Consider the following 21,116-nt stretch of genomic DNA (forward strand, 5'->3'; position numbering starts at 1 on the left):
ATAATTTGTTATTCTATAATTGTTATTCTATAATTGTTTTTGTTATTCTATAATTGTGTGATTGCCAGGTGTGTGTGTTTGCTTTGTATCCTATTTTGATATTTTCTGTATTCTTGGTATTTTTTATAAATGAGAAAATAATAAATTCATTCCTTGGATGTACCTTGGTCTCCTATCCAAATACTAGCCTGGGCTGAACCCGCTTAGCTTTCAAGATCTGATTAATTTGGGCTAGCCTGGGCTACTCAGGTCATGGCCAAAGAATTCAGACCAGAGGAGCTCATTAAATGCTCTGAATGTGAAAAGGGTTTCCGAAACTACTTATGTCTTACTCATCGTCAAAGAACCCACACGGGGGAGAGACCATCCACATCCTTGAAGAGAGGAAGAGGCTTCAGTCGGAATGACTTCGTGGTTTTGCAGAATGCAGTTCACATCAGAGGTAAAAATGCATCCATGCTTCCAATGTGGAAAGAGCTTTAGTGTAAACTTCACCTTACCTAGCACCCTACAGGGGAGGAACCTCATCACACAAATCAGAAAACGTCGGAATCATAGAAATGTGACCTCAAAGGCTGGAGTTTTGATACTCTTATCAGGCCAGAATTAAACAGGTGTTGCATTGGTTCTGTTTAAAATTCTTGCAATTCTTAAATCTTGCATTTCTGGGGACTGGCATCTCTTTGACTGAATGGTTTTCTCCTGGTGTGTTTCCCCTCTTTCCTCACTTCTTTGGCCCTCTGGGCAGCCTTATGTTGTGTTTCTCAGGGTGCTGAATCCCAGAAATTTGAAACACGAGGAGAAAGTTATATAAGTAAGAAACCAGATAATGGCTTTGAATGTGGGACAAGCTTTGATTTGAAGGGAGAGGTTCCTGGACATCGACTCCACAAAGGGGAGACAGATAAATGCCTGGCATGTGGAAAAGGCTTTGCCAAGAATTGCATCCTTGCTGCTCATCAACAAATCTACACTGATGACAAAACATATAGTTGCTTGGAGTGTGCTTGGAGTCTTATTATGGTCATGATTTTAATTGACTTTACAAGGTGGATTAGACGATGGGCCCAGCAGAGCCTCCATGTTCAGAGGCAGTAATCTTCTGAATACCAGTGAAAGTTGCAGTGCCCACCTTTTGCTATGTAAAAAATAGTTGTCTGAATAACTCATCTGAAAATAAATCAAGTAGCCTCAAAATTGCCGCCGTGGCTTCAGGGTGATGATGGGAGTCATTGAACCCCCCCCCCCCAAAAAAAAAGCGAATCAGAACATCCTGGCTGAGATCAGCTTCACAACATCCCTCTGCTCTGTGCAATGGAAGCCCAGAGTTACTCATAAGAAACCAGGGAAGTCCAAGCTTCACAGAAAGGGAGGGTGGAAAATTCCCACTCAAAAGAAGCACAAAAAGTGTAACCTCTACCCTGATCTGTGACAGCCAATGTGCTGTGATAGTTAGAATGTGAGACTAGGGTGAAAAAGATCCAGGCTCAAAACCCCAGAAGGTCTAGGCCCTAGGGAGAGGGAGAGAGAGGATAGCCCATGCTTACTATTCAGTTTGCACTCCAATTTTGTTAATGCTGCTGTGTTTTCTAGAGTTTTAAATCAAAGATTTTATTTAATGATTTATTATGTATGTTCTACCCACTGTTTTGTTGTACACCACCCAGAGCCCTTTGGGGTGGGCGTTTTATTAAATCATCATCATCATCATCATCATCATCATCTTATTATTATTATTATCATCATCATGATCATTATCATTAATAATAATGATGATGATGATGATGATGATGTATTTGGTTTTCTTTTCTGGAAGTAAGCCCCGTTGAATAACTTTTTTGAGTCGACCCACTTAAAATTGCCAGCATGTCTTTCAATCTTTCAATGAACACACAGTATGACCGCTCATGCTTTTACACAAAATCTAGAGCCTTGTTTTTCAGTCGCCACTGCAAAGATGTACTGCTAAGATCGGCTTGGCCATTATTTCATTTTTGTACCCTGTTCCCCTAATTCCAGTGTCTTCCACCCAACCCCTTGCCCCATCACCTCTCTGTGATCTTTCTCAGAGCTTCACTCTTCTGTTTATTTCCTTCCATTGATGAGAATTTCCTGGTCTCAGACAATCAACTGTAGTCAGAGTTCATGTCCCTCATTTCTAAGGAAGTTATTTACTGTTTCACGTAGAGAATTAATATGCTGCTTCACCAGAGTGCTGCTCAGGGTGGCTCATCATCAAACAATTAACATCAAGCTGAGCTGCCAATTGGACAACTAGCCAGGACTTTTAAAAAGCATTAAGCAAAGACTGTCCATCAAGAGTCCTCAGGCCTGAAATGGAGCCTCTTAGTTCAAAACCTGGGCCAAAAGAATCCTCTTTCTTAAAGACAGGAGGAGGCAGGGAGTGAACACTTAGAGCTGGAGAGAGACGAATTCTTTAAAATGGGAAGCAGAGGGGGCTGAGAGACATTTTCACCTTCTCATGGTGGATACGGAGATGTCTTCCTCCTCCCTTCAGTCTAATAGACTTTATTTTCAAAAATCTTCCACAGCCTGTTTCTTATGTGAAAGCAGGATTGTGTCCACCCCACCAGCAGAAGGGATGTGACACAGTGACCGATCCCCTGCTTTGCACAGCGCAATGGGGTCATGATAATGTCCAGATCACCCCTGATTATTTTGGGGCTATTCTGCAGAGCTGCAGCTGCTTTTGCTCAGGGCAGAACTTCTCAATGGCCTGGACTGCTCTCTATTTAGGCCAGCTAAGCGATGCCAATCCCAGAAGACTCCCAGAGGGTCCAGAATGGTAGGCAGCCCTAATATACAGGAGAGATGTCGTGAAGATCACAGCAAATGCTTTTAAGGACTGAAAACGCCTTGCTTGCCAGCTGACATCCCCTGCTGAATACCTGAACCTTTTCCCTGTCCAAGTCTCAGGCTGAGGTCTTTCATATCACCTACATAAAAGACTCCCTAAATAGATGCTGGGGAAATGAACTTGGGACAGCCTCTTTTGTTGCAGAAGTGGAAATTCAGGCTGAGGCCTAGCAAAAATCTCCCTCAGAGGTTTCTCTCTCTGAGGCTCATTCCGCACACGCAGAATAATGCACAGCTGCAGTTTGAAGCGGTGTGAAAATGGCAAAAAGAGTTGTGAAAGCGATTGTAAAGGGTTTATACTATTTTGGCCATCTTGAATCAGCCTCTGAGAGCCTGAGGTCAAGCCACTTGTAGCTTTTGAGAGTGGGATAAGGGATGTGAGAGTTGGATGCAGATGCTGGAAAGATCACAAGGCTTAGCAGTTTCCAGGCCAACAGAACCGGGTGGCAGCTGTGCCTACATATTTTACGTCTTCAGTGCCTGGACCCATGGGTGGGAGAAGGTGCTTACTTCACTGGGCCATGTTCAGGTGCAGGGTACAGGGTCTCATTATGGCAACACACCTGTTTGTTTAAGATGGCAGCAACATCCCTGAGTGATTAAATGAGATCATTGGCTATACATTTGATTGGCCAACTAGCTACCATCATGGGTTGAGGGATATAAATTAAAATCTTCCATTCTAGTCTTAGCCTTGTCTTAGAGGCAGCTCTTAATTCTGGGTGGGGCAGCCTGGCTGGAAAACCCTTTTTGGACTTTATAACTGATTAGACTCAGTGAGGTAAAATCTGGATTTAGAGTAAATGCATGTAAATGTGCTGAGGTTAATAATTTAACTTTATATTAGTTTATCCTCACTGTTCGCTGCTCTTAAATTGTATGTTTCTGCACATTCCTTCAATAAATAAACCTTTTCCCACTGAAAGATGTAAATGCAGTCATTGTGGTGCAACAGAAGTGAAAGTAATGTGTTTCCGCTGTTGAAAATAATTGATTATGCACTTCAGTGATACATACATATGCTAAAATGGATGGATTCCATTTAACACTTGCAAATTGCACCCTTAACACTTTTAACCAATGCAAATGGTTCTTTCTCCCACCCTGGACATTCCACAGGTATATATACTCCACTTGCTTTACTATCATCAGATCCTCTGAAGATGCCAGCTACAGATGCAGGCAAAATGTCATGAGAAAATGCTACTGGGACACGACCATACAACCCTGAAAAACCACAACACCCTTTACAAGCATTGATTGTCTAAATCCAGATGTTCCACGACAAAACTTATCTAATCAGTTATAAAGTCCAAAAAAGGTGTTCCAACCAACCTGGTCCATCCAGATTCAAGAGTTGCCCCTAAGACAAATGAACTCCAAACAAGGATAAAGGATCTTTTAATGTCCAGCAACCCACATTGGCAGAATTCAACTTTATCAAATGTACAACCAATGATTTAACTTGATCACTCAGGTATGTGACTACTCATGTGACCTTAACACTCAAATCATGTACCCTCCAGCTGGTAACAGCCCAATAAAGTAATCTCGTCCCACCCATGGGTCCAGGCACTAAAGACATGGAATGGATAGGTGCAATCCCCACCCAGTTCCATTGGCCTGGAAGCGCTAGGCCTCATGATCTGCCCAGCATCTCCATTCACTTTCCACATTCCACTCTCAGAAGCTTCAAGCAACTTGATTGCAGGCATCCAGAGAGAAAGGCTTCCATGATTTCTGCTATCATCCAATTTCCACAATCAAAGTAGGTTAGAAACTTCTTTCCCTTCCCCTCCCCACAACAAGGCTCACAGTGCTCAGAGAGAACTGTGACTAGTCCAAAGTCACCCAGCTGGCTTCATGGGGAGGAGTGGAGAAACAAATCCAGTTTACCAGATAAGAGTGCACAGGCCATGTGGAGGACAGAAGAATCAAACCCGGTTGTCCAGACTTAGTGGCGTGGCTTGGTAAACCGGAGCCCAGGGCAGACTCTGAGTTTTCCGCCCCCCATGGGGTCCCCAGTGTCTCCCCTCCACACTGCAAGGTGGGCTCTGGTTTACCAAGCTACGCCATGCCCCCCCCCTGCCCAATTTACCTGGCTCCCTGATGAGGGGGGTAGCTCTCGTATCGGCTGATTGACTTCTGGAGTCCCTCAATGTGGCACATGGCTCAGTCAGGTGGCCGCTTCCTCAGCCAATGGGGCTCTGCTGTCTGAAAGAGCAGCCTGCCCACCTGGGCTGCTGCTGAGCATGTGCTTAGCCAGGCGGCTCCCTCAGCCAGCCTGCTCCAGCTGATGGCCTGGCCGGCTGAGGCTTGTCGGTGGGGCTGGGTGTGGTGGGTCACATGTTTGGGGGGCGATTTTCCACCCCCATGTGACTCACCAGGATGTGCCCAGGGCGTTTGTCCTCAGATGTCCCTATTACAGCTACGCCACTGTCCAGACTAAAGACTGTTACTCTTATCCGCTATACTACTACAACCCCTGTGATCTTAAGATTCTGTTGTGACACCTCATGTTGTGCAAAGCAGGTGATTGACCACAGAGCCACATCCCTGCTGCTAGTGGGGTGGACACAATTCTCCTTTCACCTAGAAGGAAACAGATTGTGTGATTTTTGAAAAACCTGCAAAGTCTATTACACCAGAAGGAAGAGAAAGAAATCTTTGTGTCCACTGTGAGTTGAAAACTTCTCTCAGACGACTTCCCCTCCTCTTCCTGTCTCCAGCTTCAGGCATTTGCAATCAATGTCTCGCTCCAGATTAAAAACTCCAGACCAACAGACCATCCCCTTCCGGCCTCCTTCTGCCTTTAAGAACGAGACTTCTTTTGACCCAGGGTTTGAACTAAGAGGCTTCATTTCAGGTCTCCTCTTGGTTTGAGCAGTCTTTATGATAATCTTTAAGCCATTCAGTCTTTGCTGAATACTGGTTTTATGTCCTGGCCTGTTGTCAAATTGCCAATTTAGTTTGGTATTAGTGCTTAGAGATCAGCTACCTTGAATAGACCTCTGGAGTATTAGTGTTTATAGAGGTCAGCTACCTTGAATAGACCTCTGGAGCCTACAAATTCTCAATGTGAAGCAGTAAATGGCCCGTTATGCACAAAGTGTCCTCTGCGTGGCAGGAGTAAATGTCCATTGCAGCAAGATTTCTTGTATGGATGTATTTTCTCGACCCCCACTTTCAGTTTCCACTCTCCCTGCGCCAAGCAACACCACTTTAAGTACAACTTCAATTTTCTTCACCACCAGAGTGTCAGACTTCAGCCTGGCACCTGGGACTGTGGGGGATGGGAGGAGTTCCAGAGGACCTTTCTTCTCTGCAGGGGTCCGGCTATTGTTGCTGCCTGAGCTGCGCGGCCTTGGAGACAGGAAGCACATTCTTCTATCAAGTGTGAAATTGTTCTTTTGCTTTGTAGTGTAGTGCCTTTTGGCTTGGGGGGCGGGGTGCTTGAAGAAGAGTTTGGATGAAGAGTTTGGATTTATGTCCCCCATTTCTCTCCTGTAGGAGACTCAAAGGGGCTTACAATCTCCTTTCCCTTCCCCCCTCACAACAAACACCCTGTGAGGTAGGTGGGGCTGAGAGAGTTCTGAAAAGCTATTGTAACCTCAGCTTGTGGGTTCTGTGGGGCAGTACTTGGAATGAGTTGCAACAACAATTTTTAAACAACAAAATGGTTTACTTTTCTTTACAATTTACACTTTTAAAACATCAACATTTAACGTTACAATTCAAGGTCCTGTTCAGGTTGCATTTCAAGTCCTTCTATTTACAGTCTACTGATATTGCCAAGTCCAAATCTTCTTTGCAAGTTGGCTGGCTCCTGAAGACTCCAAGGGCTTGATGAACAGGTTGCAACATGATGAAGGTCTCCAGGAGAACTCTCACCCATTACAACCACAAAAGAAAACCCTGAAACAATAAACTCCAACATTTACAACACAGCAAAACAACAACTACCTTCCCAGTAGCTCCCAACAATATTGAAATTACCTTAACAAGGTGTTAAGGGCTTATAGAAATCAAGGTCCGAGTCTGGTAGCCTTGTTCTTCTGCAAAAGAGCTCTTTCAGCCTCTCTGCTGCTCCGAGTCTCCACCCCTTACTGGGTCAACCCATTCTGGGCCAACCCATTCTGGGCATGGGGGTTACACTATGACTAGCCCAAGGTCACCCAGCTGGCGTGTGTGGGTGTGCACAGGCTAATCTGAATTCCCCAGAGAAGCCTCCACAACTCAAGTGGCAGAGTGGGGAATCAAACCCGGTTCCTCCAGATTAGAATGCACCTGCTCTTAACCACCACGCCACTGCAAACTGAATAGTAAGCATCCGCCAGCCTCTCTTTCTCTTTAGGCACAGCAGGGATTTGAGCCAGGATCTCTTTGACACTAATCTGCCATTTTAACCATTACTCCACACTGATTGTCATAGATCAGGGAAGGGGTTGTGCTCCTTCTGGGGGGATATTTTCCACCCTCCCTGTCTGTGTGACTTATACTTTGTTGGTTTCTTATGAGTAGCTCTGGGCTTTCCTTGAACAGAGCCGAGGGGTGTTGTGGAGCTGATCTCTGCCAGGATGTTCTGGTTCACTTTCTTTTGGGTTTAATGACTCTCACAGTCATCCTGAAGCCAAGGGCCAATTGTGAGGTTTCTCACTTCATTTTTGGATGAGTTACGAAGCATTTTTGATGAAGCAAAGGGGGGGTTGTTTCTCGTGCATCACGGTGTCCACAATGTCATGATTCTGTTTATACTTGGCACTGCAACTCTCACAGGTATTCAGGTTACTGCCTCTAAACATGGAGGCTTTACTAGGCCATCAAAGGCTATTAGCCACAATAGCAATCTTTCCTGTATTGATCTAATCCCCTATGTAAAGTCCTTTCCTGAATTTACCTAATCCCCTTGTAAAATTCCCTGTGAGCAATTAAAATCACAGTCATAATAATACTATTAGGGCTGCCCAGAGAGCCAAGGAATGGGGGGGAAACACCAGGAGAGACTCATTTAGCCAGAGAGACGCCAAACCCCAGAACTGGAAGGTTTCAGCACTACAAGTAGTTTAAACAGAACCAATTCAAAAGCTGTTTAATTCTGGCCTGATGGGGCAGCAAAACTCCAGCCTTTGAGGACACATTTCAATGGCTTTCCCTTCTTTTGATCTGCATGATGGAATATGAGGTTCTTCCTCTGCATGGACTTCATGATGCCAGGTAAAATTGGGATTGCAGTGAAGCTGCTACCACATTGGAAGCATTGATGAAGCTTTTCCCCTGATGTGGACCATGTTCTGGAAAAATAGGGAGTAATTCTGACTGATGACTTTTCCTCTCTCCAAGCATGTAGTGAGTTCCTCTGGTCTCAATTCTGTTTTAATTTAAAATTTTCAACTCTATTTGAAAAACAAACAAACTTTAAAATACGTGGTCCAGTAAACAAAGTCCCAAAATACAGAGACAAATAATACTGATACTAATAGATATATTGGTTTTGGTTAAAGAAAAGAAAAAGAAAAAATAAAGAGAGAAAAGGAAAGCAAAAATAAAAATTATTTTGACTTTTTTTCATTGAAAACAAAAAAACACAATCAATAAAAAATATTTTATTACATAAAGCTTCCAGCCATACTAGCAAAAAAAATTACAGTCTAATTCAATATCATATCTTGTATGCTAATTTGCCTTGGTAGTACAATTGCATCTATATCTAAAACACAAGTATCTTAATTAATTATATTGAAGAAAAGATATATGGAGAGAAAAGAATAATCTATTATATTTTCTATGACACTAATCAGTTATAATAAACCAACATATAATAGTAATTTCTTACCAAATTACTCTGAACCATCTAATTGATTCTTTCACTACGTGTTTCAGTTTTAAATTCTAATAGCATTTTGTACATTTTACTAACCAGCTTTTTATCTTTTTTACACAATTTTTCTTCAAATGTGGCAGGTTTCATTAATATTCAACCATCTTCCTAATCTTTCTTAAAAGCCTCTTTAAGTTGAATATAGCTGTACGCATGACAACTATTTTCCCCATTGTGGATCTCGTCCCTATCTTTCATTTTAATGTATCATTTTTTCCAATTAAAATTTCTGTATAAGTTGACCAGTTCCATTTTTCATAATATTCTTTAATTTGAAGCAATTCCGCCCTAATATCCATCCCAGTGTTTTTGTGTAAAATCTATTTTTGTATTTATTCCATATCTTAATAAGAGAATTACTAATTAAGTGATTTTTCATTGTTTCTGTTCTAAATTTGGTCACAGGTATAACTTGTGACCTTCAACAGCTAATAATCTTGGATCTCTAGGAAAGAAATTTGAAGAAGAAGAAGAAGAAGAAGAAGAAGAAGAAGAAGAAGAAGAAGAAGAAGAAGAAGAAGAAGAAGAAGAAGAAGAGCTTGGATTTATATCCTCCCTTTCTCTCCTGCAGGAGACTCAAAGGGGCTTACAATCTCCTTGCCCTTCCCCCCTCACAACAAACACCCTGTGAGGTAGGTGGGGCTGAGAGAGCTCCCAGAAGCTGTGACTAGCCCAAAGTCACTCAGCTGGCGTGTGTGGGAGTGTACAGGCTAATCTGAATCCCCCAGATAAGCCTCCACAGCTCAGGCGGCAGAGCTGGGAATCAAACCCGGTTCCTCCAGATTAGATACACGAGCTCTTAACCTCCTCCGCCCCTGCTGCTTCCCATCTTTCCAGGTCTCCCATAACTTCTTTCCAGATTTTTTAATAATTCAAATAATTTATTTTTTTGTTCTAATATTATACCTGGGTATTTAATCCTCTTTTCTACACTATATCCTAAAATCTCCATCAAATTAAGTCATTCTTTTTCTGACAATTTTTTTGTTAACATTTTAGTTTTCTTATTATTTATTTTCAAACCCAAATTCTCTGATTTGCTTTTGTATAATCTGAATATTCTCTATAGGGTTTTCTAGGAAAAGGACTAAATCATCTGCATAAGCTTTGCATTTGGAAGTATAATTCCTTAACTTAATACCCAGCCATTCTCTGTTACTTTCCACATTTCTATTCAATATTTCTAAATATAAATTTATGTATTTATTCTTTATACTTATAACCTGCCCTCCCCCGAAGGGCTCAGGGCAGCGTACAACAACATAAAATCCATAAAACCAGTAAGACATTCCAATAGATAAAAACAGATGGCAACAAGACCCACCCCCTCCCCTCTGTACTCATAGGGAAGCTGAGATGGTCTTACTTATCTTCTTGGCTGGCCAGGTGGGAACGCTTGGTGGAACAAGGTTGTCTTACAAGCCCTGCAAAAATCTTGAAGATCTCGCAGGGCCCTAACCTCTTTGGTAGCCTGTTCCACCACACGGGGACCAAGGCTGTGAAGGCCTTGGCCCTCGTAGAGGCCAGCCAGATGCTTCTGGGCCTGGGGACCTCCAAGGAGTAGAGGGCCCTGGAGGGGCAATATGGGAAGATGCAGTTCTGCAGGTATGCCAATCCGAGATCGCTCACAGCCTTAAAAGGTCAAAACCAGAACCTTGAACATGACCCGGAACTCGATAGGCAGCCAGTGAAGGTGGTACAGGACCGGAGTAATCCAGTCCAGGCTGGATGTTCCAGTAAGGAGCCTGGCTGCTGCATGCTAAACGAGTTTAAGCTTCTGGATCACATCCAGGGGTACGCCAACCTGGAGGTGACCGTTGTATGGATCACTGTGGCTAGAATGGGAGAGATATGAGACCAATTGTCGTGCCTGCCGCAGATGGTAAAAAGCCATTCAGGTTGTCTGGGCAACTTGGGCCTCCAGTGATAACACCAGGTCCAGGATTACTCCCAGACTATTATGGACAGTCAAGGCTAGATGTAAGGCCTCGCCATCCAACGTAGGCAGGCAAAAGTCCATCAGCCTCTCTCCCCAGCCCAACCACATAGCAAAGGTGATAGGGGACAACCTTGTCTCGTACCTTTATTTATTTCATACAATTCTGTTTGGTAACCATTCATTAACATTGTTGCATTTTGTGATTTATAAATAGAATTAATTGCATTTTTAGATTATCCCACAAAACCTATTGTAGTTAAGATCTGGTCCAGAAATAACCAATTAATGTTATCAAAAGCATTTTCAGCATCCAGGAAGATTATTTATTTATTTTTCACATTTAATATAATGCCCCACCCCAGAAGGGCTCTGGGCAGTGTACAATCAATAATAAAACATCATTAAAACATCCTAACATATAAAACAAAACCCAACAGTGACACATCTCAGAATGGCACTCAACCTAAGCTTCCCGGGTTGCCCATCCTATCTTCATATAGGGAATGGCACACACATCAGTGGCTGTCTCCCCCAAAGCAGTTTTCCTACCTGGATTCACCTCTAAATATTCTAATCTATAACATCTAACACGGTTCTTATATTCTTTTTCAAATTTCTCCTTGGTAGAAAACCAGCTTGATCTTTACCTATAACATTTTTCAAGTACTCCTTCAATCTTTTTGCTAATATGTTTGCAAAAATTTTGTAATTCACATTTGAAAGTGACATTGGTCTAAAATCTTTTACTTCTAAAATTTCTTGTTTGTTCTTTGAAATTAATGTCAAAAAGGCTCCTTCCATTATTTTGTTTAATATTATACACAATTTGGAGTTTAGCCATCATTTTATAATACCTTACTGTTATTCCATCAGGTCCAAGGGCTTTATTACAGTCCATTCCTTTAACTGCGTTCACAATTTCTTGTGGTGCTATTTTTTATTTAGTTCCTTTAGTTCTTTTCTATTTATTTGGGGTAGATTCTGCTTTTCTAAATATTTCCTGATTTCATTTTGTGATTTTGGTTCTTTTTTTTTAATAAAGTTTCTCAAAATATTGAACCAGATGATTAATAACCTTTTCTTCATCATTTATAATTTATTTCCCATCTCTAATTTTTTATATTATTCCCGACTTTCTCCTTTCTTAATTTAGTGGACAACCATCTTTCTGGCTTATTCATTCATTCAATTTTTTTTCTTTAGATATTTAAGTTCTCTTTCTATTTCCCATGTATATTTTTGTTCTAATTTAGCTCTAATCATTCTCATTTTTCTTATAATTTTTTTCATTATGATATTTTCCTTCTCTTTCATAATTTGCTAATTTGCCAATTTTGTCAGTAGCTTGCTTTCTTCCTCTTCTTACTTTGCTGCACAATACCTCCTATGAAAGCCTCACTTGTTTCCCAAATTAAACTTGCATTCTGGGTAGATTTTTCATTCAAAACAAAAAAATTATCTAATTTTCTCTTCACATTTTTCACTTATATTTTTATTTTGAACTAGCCAATCTTTAATTTTATAATTTCTAAATCTAGTCTGTTCCTTTTTAATCGCCCCACATATAGGGCTGTGGTCTGATAATACTCTAGGTAAAATATTTATTTCATCTGTGTGTGCTATCAGTAATTTTTGAAGCCCATATCAATTCTTGACATAGAGGCATGTCTGAGAAGGTAAATCCTTCTGTTGCACCCTTTTTCTCTCTCCAGACATCATGTATCTTTAGGATTTTTCTTTTTCCCTCTTCTGTTTGATGTATAATTAATTATGCCATTGAAATCACCCATTATAATAATATTCTCCTAAGGGTATTGACCAATATTTTCTTATTTTTGGTATCTGAGGTGGCTCCCAAGACTCCCGTGATGGCATCGGTCCCCACTATCCCACTTCTTAAAAGCTGGCATGTTGCAGCTGCCGCTCTTCAGAATAGATTCCATAGGAACCACAGTAAACAGCAAGTTCTCCCCTTCTTGGAGTTGGGAGAATTAAGAATTTGACATAATTCTCAAGCGGCTATAGGGAAAAAAAGGGTCTTGGGATTGTACCTTTGGTAAGGCGTGACTTGCGGCAAGAGAAACTGGAAGTCTGAGGATTCAGTCTGACTTCTTTGGTCCTGACCTAGATAGCTCAGGCTAGCCTGAGCTCGTCAGATCTTGAAAGCTATGCATTGCTGACCCAGGCTACTATTTGGGTGGGAGACCTCCAAGGAATGTACCAGGGCTGTGATGCAAAGGCAAGCAATAGTAAACCACCTCAAATGTTCCTTGCCTTAAAAAACCTAGGGGGATTACCATAATTCAGCTGCAACTTGCTGGCACTTTCCACCACCACTATGAATTCTTTCATGGTCAGTAAATCTTCTGCTGTAACTGAATGTCTTTCCACACACAGGACATTTATATGTTTCTCATTTGTATCGACTTTCGGATGGGAATGAATGATTAAGCTTGTAGCAAAGTACTTCAAAGGCTTTATATTATTTCCCCCAGGTGGATTTGTCAATACTAAAGTTTGCCTCTGAACAAAGCTGTTTTCACAGTCCAAGAACTTACGCTGATTCTTCCCTACAAATTCTTTGGTATTTCACAAGATCTTTCTTCACCTCAAATGTTTCCATATTCCAAATGACATTTGGTTTTTCTTCTATGTGTATTTGTTGATGAGCAGTAAGCATAAGACTGTGAGCAAAGCTCTTTCCACCCTACAAGAACTTGTATGCTTTTTCCCTTGTGTGCATGTGTTGATGTTTAGTAAGATGTGAACTCTGAGCAAAGCTCTTTTCACACTCCAAGCATTTATATGGTTTTTCCCCAGTGTGGGTTCGTCGATGGACAGTAAGCTCTGAACTCTGAGCAAACCTCTTTTCACACTGCAAGCATTTATATGGTTTTTCCCCAGTGTGGATTCGTTGATGTTGAGCAAGATATGAACTGTGAGCAAAGCTTTTTTCACACTCCAAACATTTATATGGTTTTTCCCCAGTGTGAATTCGATGATGCTGAGCAAGATATGAACTGTGAGCAAAGTTTTTTCCACACTCCAAGCATTTATATGGTTTCTCCCCAGTGTGGATTCGTTGATGTTTAGTAAGATCTGAACTCTGAGCAAAGCTTTTTACACAAACCAAGCATTTATATGGTTTCTCTCCAGTATGGATTCGTTGATGTTGAATAAGATGTGAATTCTGAACAAAGGTTTTTCCACACTCCAAGCATTTATATGGTTTATCCTCATTGTGAATTCGTTGATGTTGAGCGAGATATGAACTGTGAGCAAAGTTTTTTCCGCACTCTGAGCATTTATATGGTTTCTCGCCAGTGTGGATTCGTTCATGTTGAGTAAGATGGAAACTGTGAGCAAAACTCTTTCCACACTCCAAGCATCTATATGGTTTCTCTCCAGTGTGGATTCGTTGATGCTTAGTGAGATCTGAACTCTGAGAAAAGCCTTTTCCACACTCCAAGCATTTATATGGTTTTTCCCCAGTGTGAATTTGTTGATGTTGAGTAAGACGTGAACTGTGAGCAAAGCTCTTTCCACAGACCAAACATATATATGTTTTCTCCCCAGTATATTCCAAGCATTTAAATTTATATGGTTTATCTCCAGTGTGGATTCGCTGATGTTGAGTAAGATGTGAACTCTGAGAAAAGCTTTTACCACACTCCAAACATTTATATGGTCTCTCTCCAGTGTGGATTCGCCGATGAGCAATAAGGTTCGAACTGTGAACAAACCTCTTTCCACATTCTAAGCATTTATATGGTTTCTCTCCAGTGTGGATTCGTTGATGTTTAGTAAGGTCTGAACTCTGAGCAAAGCTTTTTCCACACTCGAAGCATTTATATGGTTTCTTCCCAGTGTGGATTTGTTGAGAAGCAAGGATGCAATTCTTAGCAAAGATCTTTCCACACACTAGGCATTTATGTGTCTCCCCTGTATGGAGCTGATGCCCAAGATCATCTCTGTTCCAAACAAAGCTTGTTCCACATTCAAAGCATTTATCAAGTTTCTCCCCTATGTTAATTTTTCCATGTGTGTGAAATACTGGGGATTCAGTACCATGAAAAGCACAATATTCATCTCCCCTCTTCCAGTTTATTTCTGTGTTTCTTTTCTGCTCTTCATCATATAGGAGATGTTGTGGTTCTCCCTTCGTCTTGTTCTGGAGGCCATTGTCATCTGGAATAAAAGCAAAATCAAATAAGGAAAACTTGTTCAAAATTTTTAAATTCTTTTAATCGATAACTATGGGTCTTTTGACTGTAAATAAAAATTCTACTACTACTAAATAAGGAAAACATTAACTGTTCCTCATGACAACAGAATTGGAATAATTTGAGAGGAATCAAATTCTGCCCTGAATTAATTAGCTGTTCTTGCTTCCTTGAAGGGAAGTTCCATCAGAAACAAGGTAGCCAGTGAAACCTCCATGTTCAGAGGCAATATTCTCTGATGAGGGGTGATTTGGGTCTGGCTCCTCTTCTTGTGAAGCTTCCAGGTACTCTAGTTGGCCACTGTGTGAAATGGGAAGTTGCCCTATAGGGCCAGCTGGCCAATCTTGCATGAGAATGGAGAACTGACTGAACTTACTGAAGAGGGAGTTTAGAGCAGCACTTTACACCTCATCCATGGCTACCCAATATAAGCAGCACAAGTCCTCTCTACCTGCAGGAAAGTTCAGCCGCCCAAGAGAAGTGAGATGTGACCCTGCTGGCAGAGCTGAGGCAGGTAGGGACTAGTGACTGAGCATTTCCAGTGGTGGCCCCTCCTTTGAAGATTGTCCCCCCTTGAAGCTTGGCTGAAGTTTACCTTCCTGTTGATCTGAAGCCAGGCAAAAACAGGTATTTTTCACACATTTTTCCAACAGGCTTTACTTCTGAGTTTGATCTATTCAGCTGTTTCATGGTCTTTGTGTAACTTGAGAAATGTTTTGGGGAGATTTGAGGCAACTCAGCGGCTGTTTTATGCTCTTCTTGTGCCTCTGGATTTTATAAACTGATACTTTAGGCAGAATTTACACTTTTAAGCTAATATTTTGATTTTTGAGCCGAGGAGGTCTGCATATTAATAAATGTGGAGAGGTAACGTATTAATGAATCAATGTTTATAAACACTGACAACTCTATAAATATTTCCACCAATCTTATGTATAAATGAGCCAGCATTTTGTTCCCCAATTTAAGTTGTCTCTGGCTCATTCCGCACATGCAGAATAATGCACTTTCAAACTGCTTTCAATGCTCTTTGAAGCTGTGCGGAATGGCAAAATCCACTTTCAAACAGTTGTGAAAGTGGTTTGAAAACGCTTTATTTTGCGTGTGCGGAAGGGGCCTTTGATATTTGAGAAAACTCTCCTGAACAGTCTCAGGCTGTTGCCTTTTGAGAAATCCTTCCATTCTCCAGCTGAGAAAACTTAGCCCTGGAAACGTTGTTACTTTTACCACACAAGTGTGCAAATACCTGCTGATCTCTTTCTTTCTTCTTGGGCCTGGTCATGTGGATCTCCTGCTTTTTCCAGTGGGGTTATGGAATCAGGTTTGGGAATCAGAAGTCCTTCTATAGAGGAAAGAAACAGAATGGTTATTTTCAGAAATCCCAACTCTAAGAAATATTCAGATTTTTACACCAGGCTATCTGAACCAGAGGAGCCGCATGGCATAGTGGTTAAGTGCTTGCACTGCCACTCACATGGTCAGAAGTTCAAGCCCCCTGTAGGTCAGATATCCTGGCAGCTGGCTCATGGTCAACTCAGCCATCCATCCATTTCTTGGTCAGTAAATAAGTACCTAGCTCATAGCTAGGGGGTAAAGAATAGCCGGGGAAAGCAATGGCAAACTACCCCGCAAAAGCGGCTTGCCTATAAAATCACTGCTTGAAGTGGTACCCCAGGGTTGGATATGACTGAAGGGGAAACTTTACCTTTTTAAAAATCTGAACCAGAGCTAATCATAATGGCAAAAAAGGAAGATTTTTTTAAAATAAAAAAATCCTGAAAGATCCATAAAGAGGGAGATTGAGACTGATTCTGATAGCACCCCGAAGTGGAGGAGAAAGGAACACGGAACTTTAACACAAGGAAGAGAAGCCCTAGACTAGATAGAACAAACAGGATACAGTATCTTGACCCTCTGCCAAGGCAAGAAGGATCTGACAACCCAGCATGACAACATCTAAGCATCTCCAACGAAGGGCCTCTGAGGACTTTTCTCACTTTGAAGACACCCCACATTTCTTTCAGGATTTCAAAAACTCCTGCTACACTCCGAAAATAATTTTTAAGACTCATAAATCTGAATGTTATATTGAGGACATTTTTTTACCACTCAACCTGAAAAAGAGCTCAAAACAGTATGGATTGTCTTCCCTTTCCCTCCAGCATAGGAAAGGAGAACAGCACCTGCCCAACTGAATTTAAGAAATGCCTTCAGGCAGGAATTCAGCCAGTAAAGCTCATAAAATAGAGCCAAACCTCATCTGCTAAAATCCAACTTTTCTTGGTTTGTACTTTGCTCTTCAGGGTTCTATTCTCTCATTTTACTGAATTTTGAGTCATGCCAAAGTTTAACCTGGTGTAAGTAGAATGATCATGGCAGAAGGATCTCAGGTCTTCCCTTCTGCACCCTCCAACCTATACTGATCCTTTTCCATTGATATGTGAGGTTGTAATGTCCTTAGGGCAAGCAAATGTCTTGGGAACTTCGTAAAATGTATGTTGAGGGCCGTATACAAAAACAAATATTATTGTTACGCTTTCAAATGCTCGTTTCCATGTCTGTTCTGAGACGCCCAAGACCAGTCCACATTAACATCCCATTAACTGTTATGGAGGTCGATCCTCCTTCTGCCCTGCTTGCAAATGATTTTTACTGCATTCAGGATTTTGTTCCCACTGAAGAACCCTGAAATCGCTCAGTTCTCAAATGGAAATCGGGGTGGCCCTTCCTCCTCTGCTGTGTTTCTGTTTGGTTACAAAACATTATTTCAGCTGACAGACTAATACTAACAGAGTCTTGTAAGTATGCAGAACCCCCTCCCTTGCCTGCCTTTGGACCTTCAACATGCCCCTACTGAGAGTCTCCACTGCAAGAGCCCCAGCATCAAGTGGAAGACAAGGTATGGCGACCACATAGAGTTTCAAAGGTAAGAGATGGGCAGAGGTGGTTTGCCATTGCCTTGCCCTACAGAGCATCCCTGGAATTCATTGATGGTCTCCCACCCAAGTACCATCCTGGACTGACCCTGCTTAGCATCTGAGAGCTGACAAGATCAGACTCAGTTGGGCCATCCAGGTCAGGGCTGGGGTCCTACTTAGAAGGAAAAGCCTCTGTCTTCAGGATTTGTGAATCCAGGTAAAGGAGAGCCTTACCCAGAGAGGCCACACTCTGACAGTTTTCCTCCATGACTTCTTTGTGAAGCCTTCTTTGGTCTCGATCCAGCAGAGCCCACTCCTCCACAGTGAAATGAATAAACACTTCTTCGAAGGTCGCTGGACCCTGAAAAGAGGAAAAAACCTTCTATCTTCCCAGATAATGTAAGAATTCTCCCCCTTGTAAGGTGAATCAAAAAGAAGAAGAGTTGGATTTATATCCCCCCTTTCTCTCCTGTAAGGAGACTCAAAGGAGCTTACAAACACCCTTCCCTTCCCCCCCCCCCCCCAACAAACAACCTGTGAGGTGGGTGGGGTTGAGAGAGCTCCAAAGTACTGCGACTAGCCCAAGTTCACCAAACTGGCATGTGTTGGAGTGCATAAGCTAACCTAGTTTAGATAAGCCTCCACAGCTCAAGTGGAAGAGCGGGGAATCAAACCTGGTTCTCCAGATTAGAGTGAACCTGCTCTTAACCACTACATCATTCATGCTGCCTCTCAAAAGGAATATAATAAACTGTTGATGTCTAGGATCATAACCTCCATAATACATTTTCATTTTCTATCCATCAAGCAGCACTAATAGCAGCTGCGGGAAAGAGATGGAGGGAGATCATCCCTGGCCAAGGGAGGTTGGGGAGAGGCACCCAGGGGCAAGAGCCAGAGTTCCACACTTACCTGCTCAGGCTGAACAGAATCTGCTTTCTCTCTGCCCCAGAGAGATGGCAAATAATGTAGGCTACCACCTGGAAAGATAAGAAGGTACATGGAAGGAATTCTATACTTTCCAGATACTTCTCATTTCAGTTCCATGAGGAAAATAAAATTCTTCCTCTACTGGCTCATATTTGCAACTATGCTTCCATCCTGAAATGTTTCAGAATTTTTTTTTATTTCATACTTTTGCCACCACCCACTCTTAATTTGGTTATTTTATACAAAAGTGTGGTCTGTTTGTTCAATGGAACAGAATTCACAGAATAAATAAGGAAGAACTCTGAAGTGCTAAGAACAGGCAGTGGTAAATAAATGACAGAAATGCAGCTACCAAATCCCAGAATCTGATGGCATGAAGGCAGGACTAAAACATGTGGAAAAGACAGCCTGGCTATGGTGAAGTACCAACACCATCCATCTTGACATGCTAACTAGTGAGAGATGCCACTGACATATTATCTTTATTGTAGTTGCATGCGTTCTTCTGGATTTTCCCTCTGTTTTACAATGCCAGTCCAATTACATTATTTTGACTTACTAGGAATTTTTTGGTTAAATTCAAATATTCTTATTCTATGTAATCCTATCTTGTAATCAGTTGGCTGGCTGACTTTCTCCTCTAATCTGCTTCCTGATTATCTGAAGGTGTTTTTTTTTAATCGTACATATATTTTGCATCAAGTCCCAGTTAGAAGGGCAGAGTATAAATGAAAATGTTGTTGTTAATGGTGGAAGTGCTGTCAAGGCTCATGGTGACCCCACAGGCTTTGCAAGGCAAGAGAAGTTCAGAAGTGGTTTGCCATTGCCTGCCTCCCTGTGGGCTGAGAGAGTTCTCCAATTACTGAATTTAGGATTAGGCTTTCCCCCCTCATCTAAACATGACCCTATTCAGACTAGGATCCCCCACTTTAAGCTAATCTGATTCTTAAAACTGAAAGTATTTTTTAAGACTCGACAGTCGATGGATCAGGGTTTCAGCCCAAGTCCTACTTTATACCTAATAATGACAACCACTTTATTCAAACTTTCCTGGAGGTGATGTAGCATAAAAGATATTAAGCTTTTAGAGCATAAAAAGAAGTTACAGAAATTACAGAAATGACTTTTCATTTTAAAAATACACAATGGGGTATGAACGCTGAAGTTGACTTCACATGTTTTTTTAATGAATTTGCAATATAGGAATTTTGAATTTTATATATATTTAAAAGAAACCTTATAAGATACAATGTCACTTTAAGGACTGCAAACAGCATCACATGTAGATCATTGGAACTACTGCTCTTAGTATGTCAACAGCAAGTATGATGTGTTTCATAATCACATGATCATGCTGTTGGTAAGGAGCCATGGCAGATGTAGTATCAGAAAAACTGTGAGTAAGCATTATTTCAGTGATTGATTTTCTGTAATTTGTGTAATTTCTGTAACTGTTGTGTGAGTAACAAATAATGTAATTACAACAACTGACATCACGATATGCTACATATTTATGGTATAGGTCTCTTTGAGTGACACCCAACAAGCTGAAAAAAGAAACTTCCAGTTCCACTGATGAAGACAAGAAAACCACATATTATTGCAAATAGGGTTTTGGGCGGGAATATTGGTGCACATAGAGATATTCATGGACTTTGATGCTGAATTTGGAACACTGTCATATACTTAGATTTTCTCATGGACTGTGATGCATAGAGGACTTAAATTCTTAAGAAAGGAGTGTGCATTATAATGATAGGATGCACATTAACAGCTGTCTGTATGTATTGTTTGTTGTGGGTTTTCCAGGCTGTGTGGCCATGGTCTGGTAGATCTTGTTCCTACTGTTTCACCTTCATTTGTGGCTAGCATCTTCAGACTTGTATCACAGAGAGAAGTGATACACAAAGCAGGCGAAACATTAGGAACCAGATCACAGCCACACAGCCCGGAAAGCCCACAACAACCAGTTGAGTCCAGCCATGAAAACCTTTGACAATACGTTGTATGTATTGTCTTTGTAGTTTTCATACATGTTTGTGATGCACCTTTGTATATTAATAAAGCGCTTGCACTTTTTCCCTGTGCGTGGTTTTGTGTGTAATAAGTGTGGTTGGCCAATAGGCATAGTGTATTTTGGTATTCTATGCCATGCTGGCAGGGGCTGATGGGAATTGTGGTCCATAACATCTGGAGTGCCAAAGGTTCGCCACCACGGCTATAGGGGTTAAGTACTTCGGCTGCTTGCTACCACAAAGAACTCTGCACAGGCTCTGAGGAAACAGCTACAGCTTATGTAATGTGATTAGTTTTGTTAATGCAAGTGTGCTGCTTTTCATTTGAATATCTCT

The 21,116-nt window shown here is 41.4% G+C and overlaps 3 protein-coding genes across 3 annotated transcripts in view; 1 reads left to right on the forward strand and 2 right to left on the reverse strand.

Moving 5' to 3' along the window:
• The window catches only part of LOC125428531 (zinc finger protein 708-like), a 1,111,878-nt gene that overhangs the window by 957,941 nt on the left and 132,821 nt on the right, over window positions 1-21,116 (reverse strand). The gene's annotated exons all lie outside the window — the stretch shown is intronic.
• Window positions 1-21,116, forward strand: part of LOC125428548 (zinc finger protein 420-like) — a 472,581-nt gene that overhangs the window by 147,037 nt on the left and 304,428 nt on the right. The gene's annotated exons all lie outside the window — the stretch shown is intronic.
• Window positions 11,940-21,116, reverse strand: part of LOC125428889 (zinc finger protein 420-like) — a 36,587-nt gene continuing 27,410 nt past the window's right edge. The window contains 1 exon segment of the mRNA XM_048489597.1: window positions 11,940-14,562. Within this exon segment, the coding sequence (XP_048345554.1) occupies window positions 13,249-14,562 (1,314 nt within the window). The 3' untranslated portion in view covers window positions 11,940-13,248.

This window comes from Sphaerodactylus townsendi, linkage group LG03, assembly GCF_021028975.2.
Source record: "Sphaerodactylus townsendi isolate TG3544 linkage group LG03, MPM_Stown_v2.3, whole genome shotgun sequence".
NCBI lineage: Eukaryota > Metazoa > Chordata > Lepidosauria > Squamata > Sphaerodactylidae > Sphaerodactylus > Sphaerodactylus townsendi.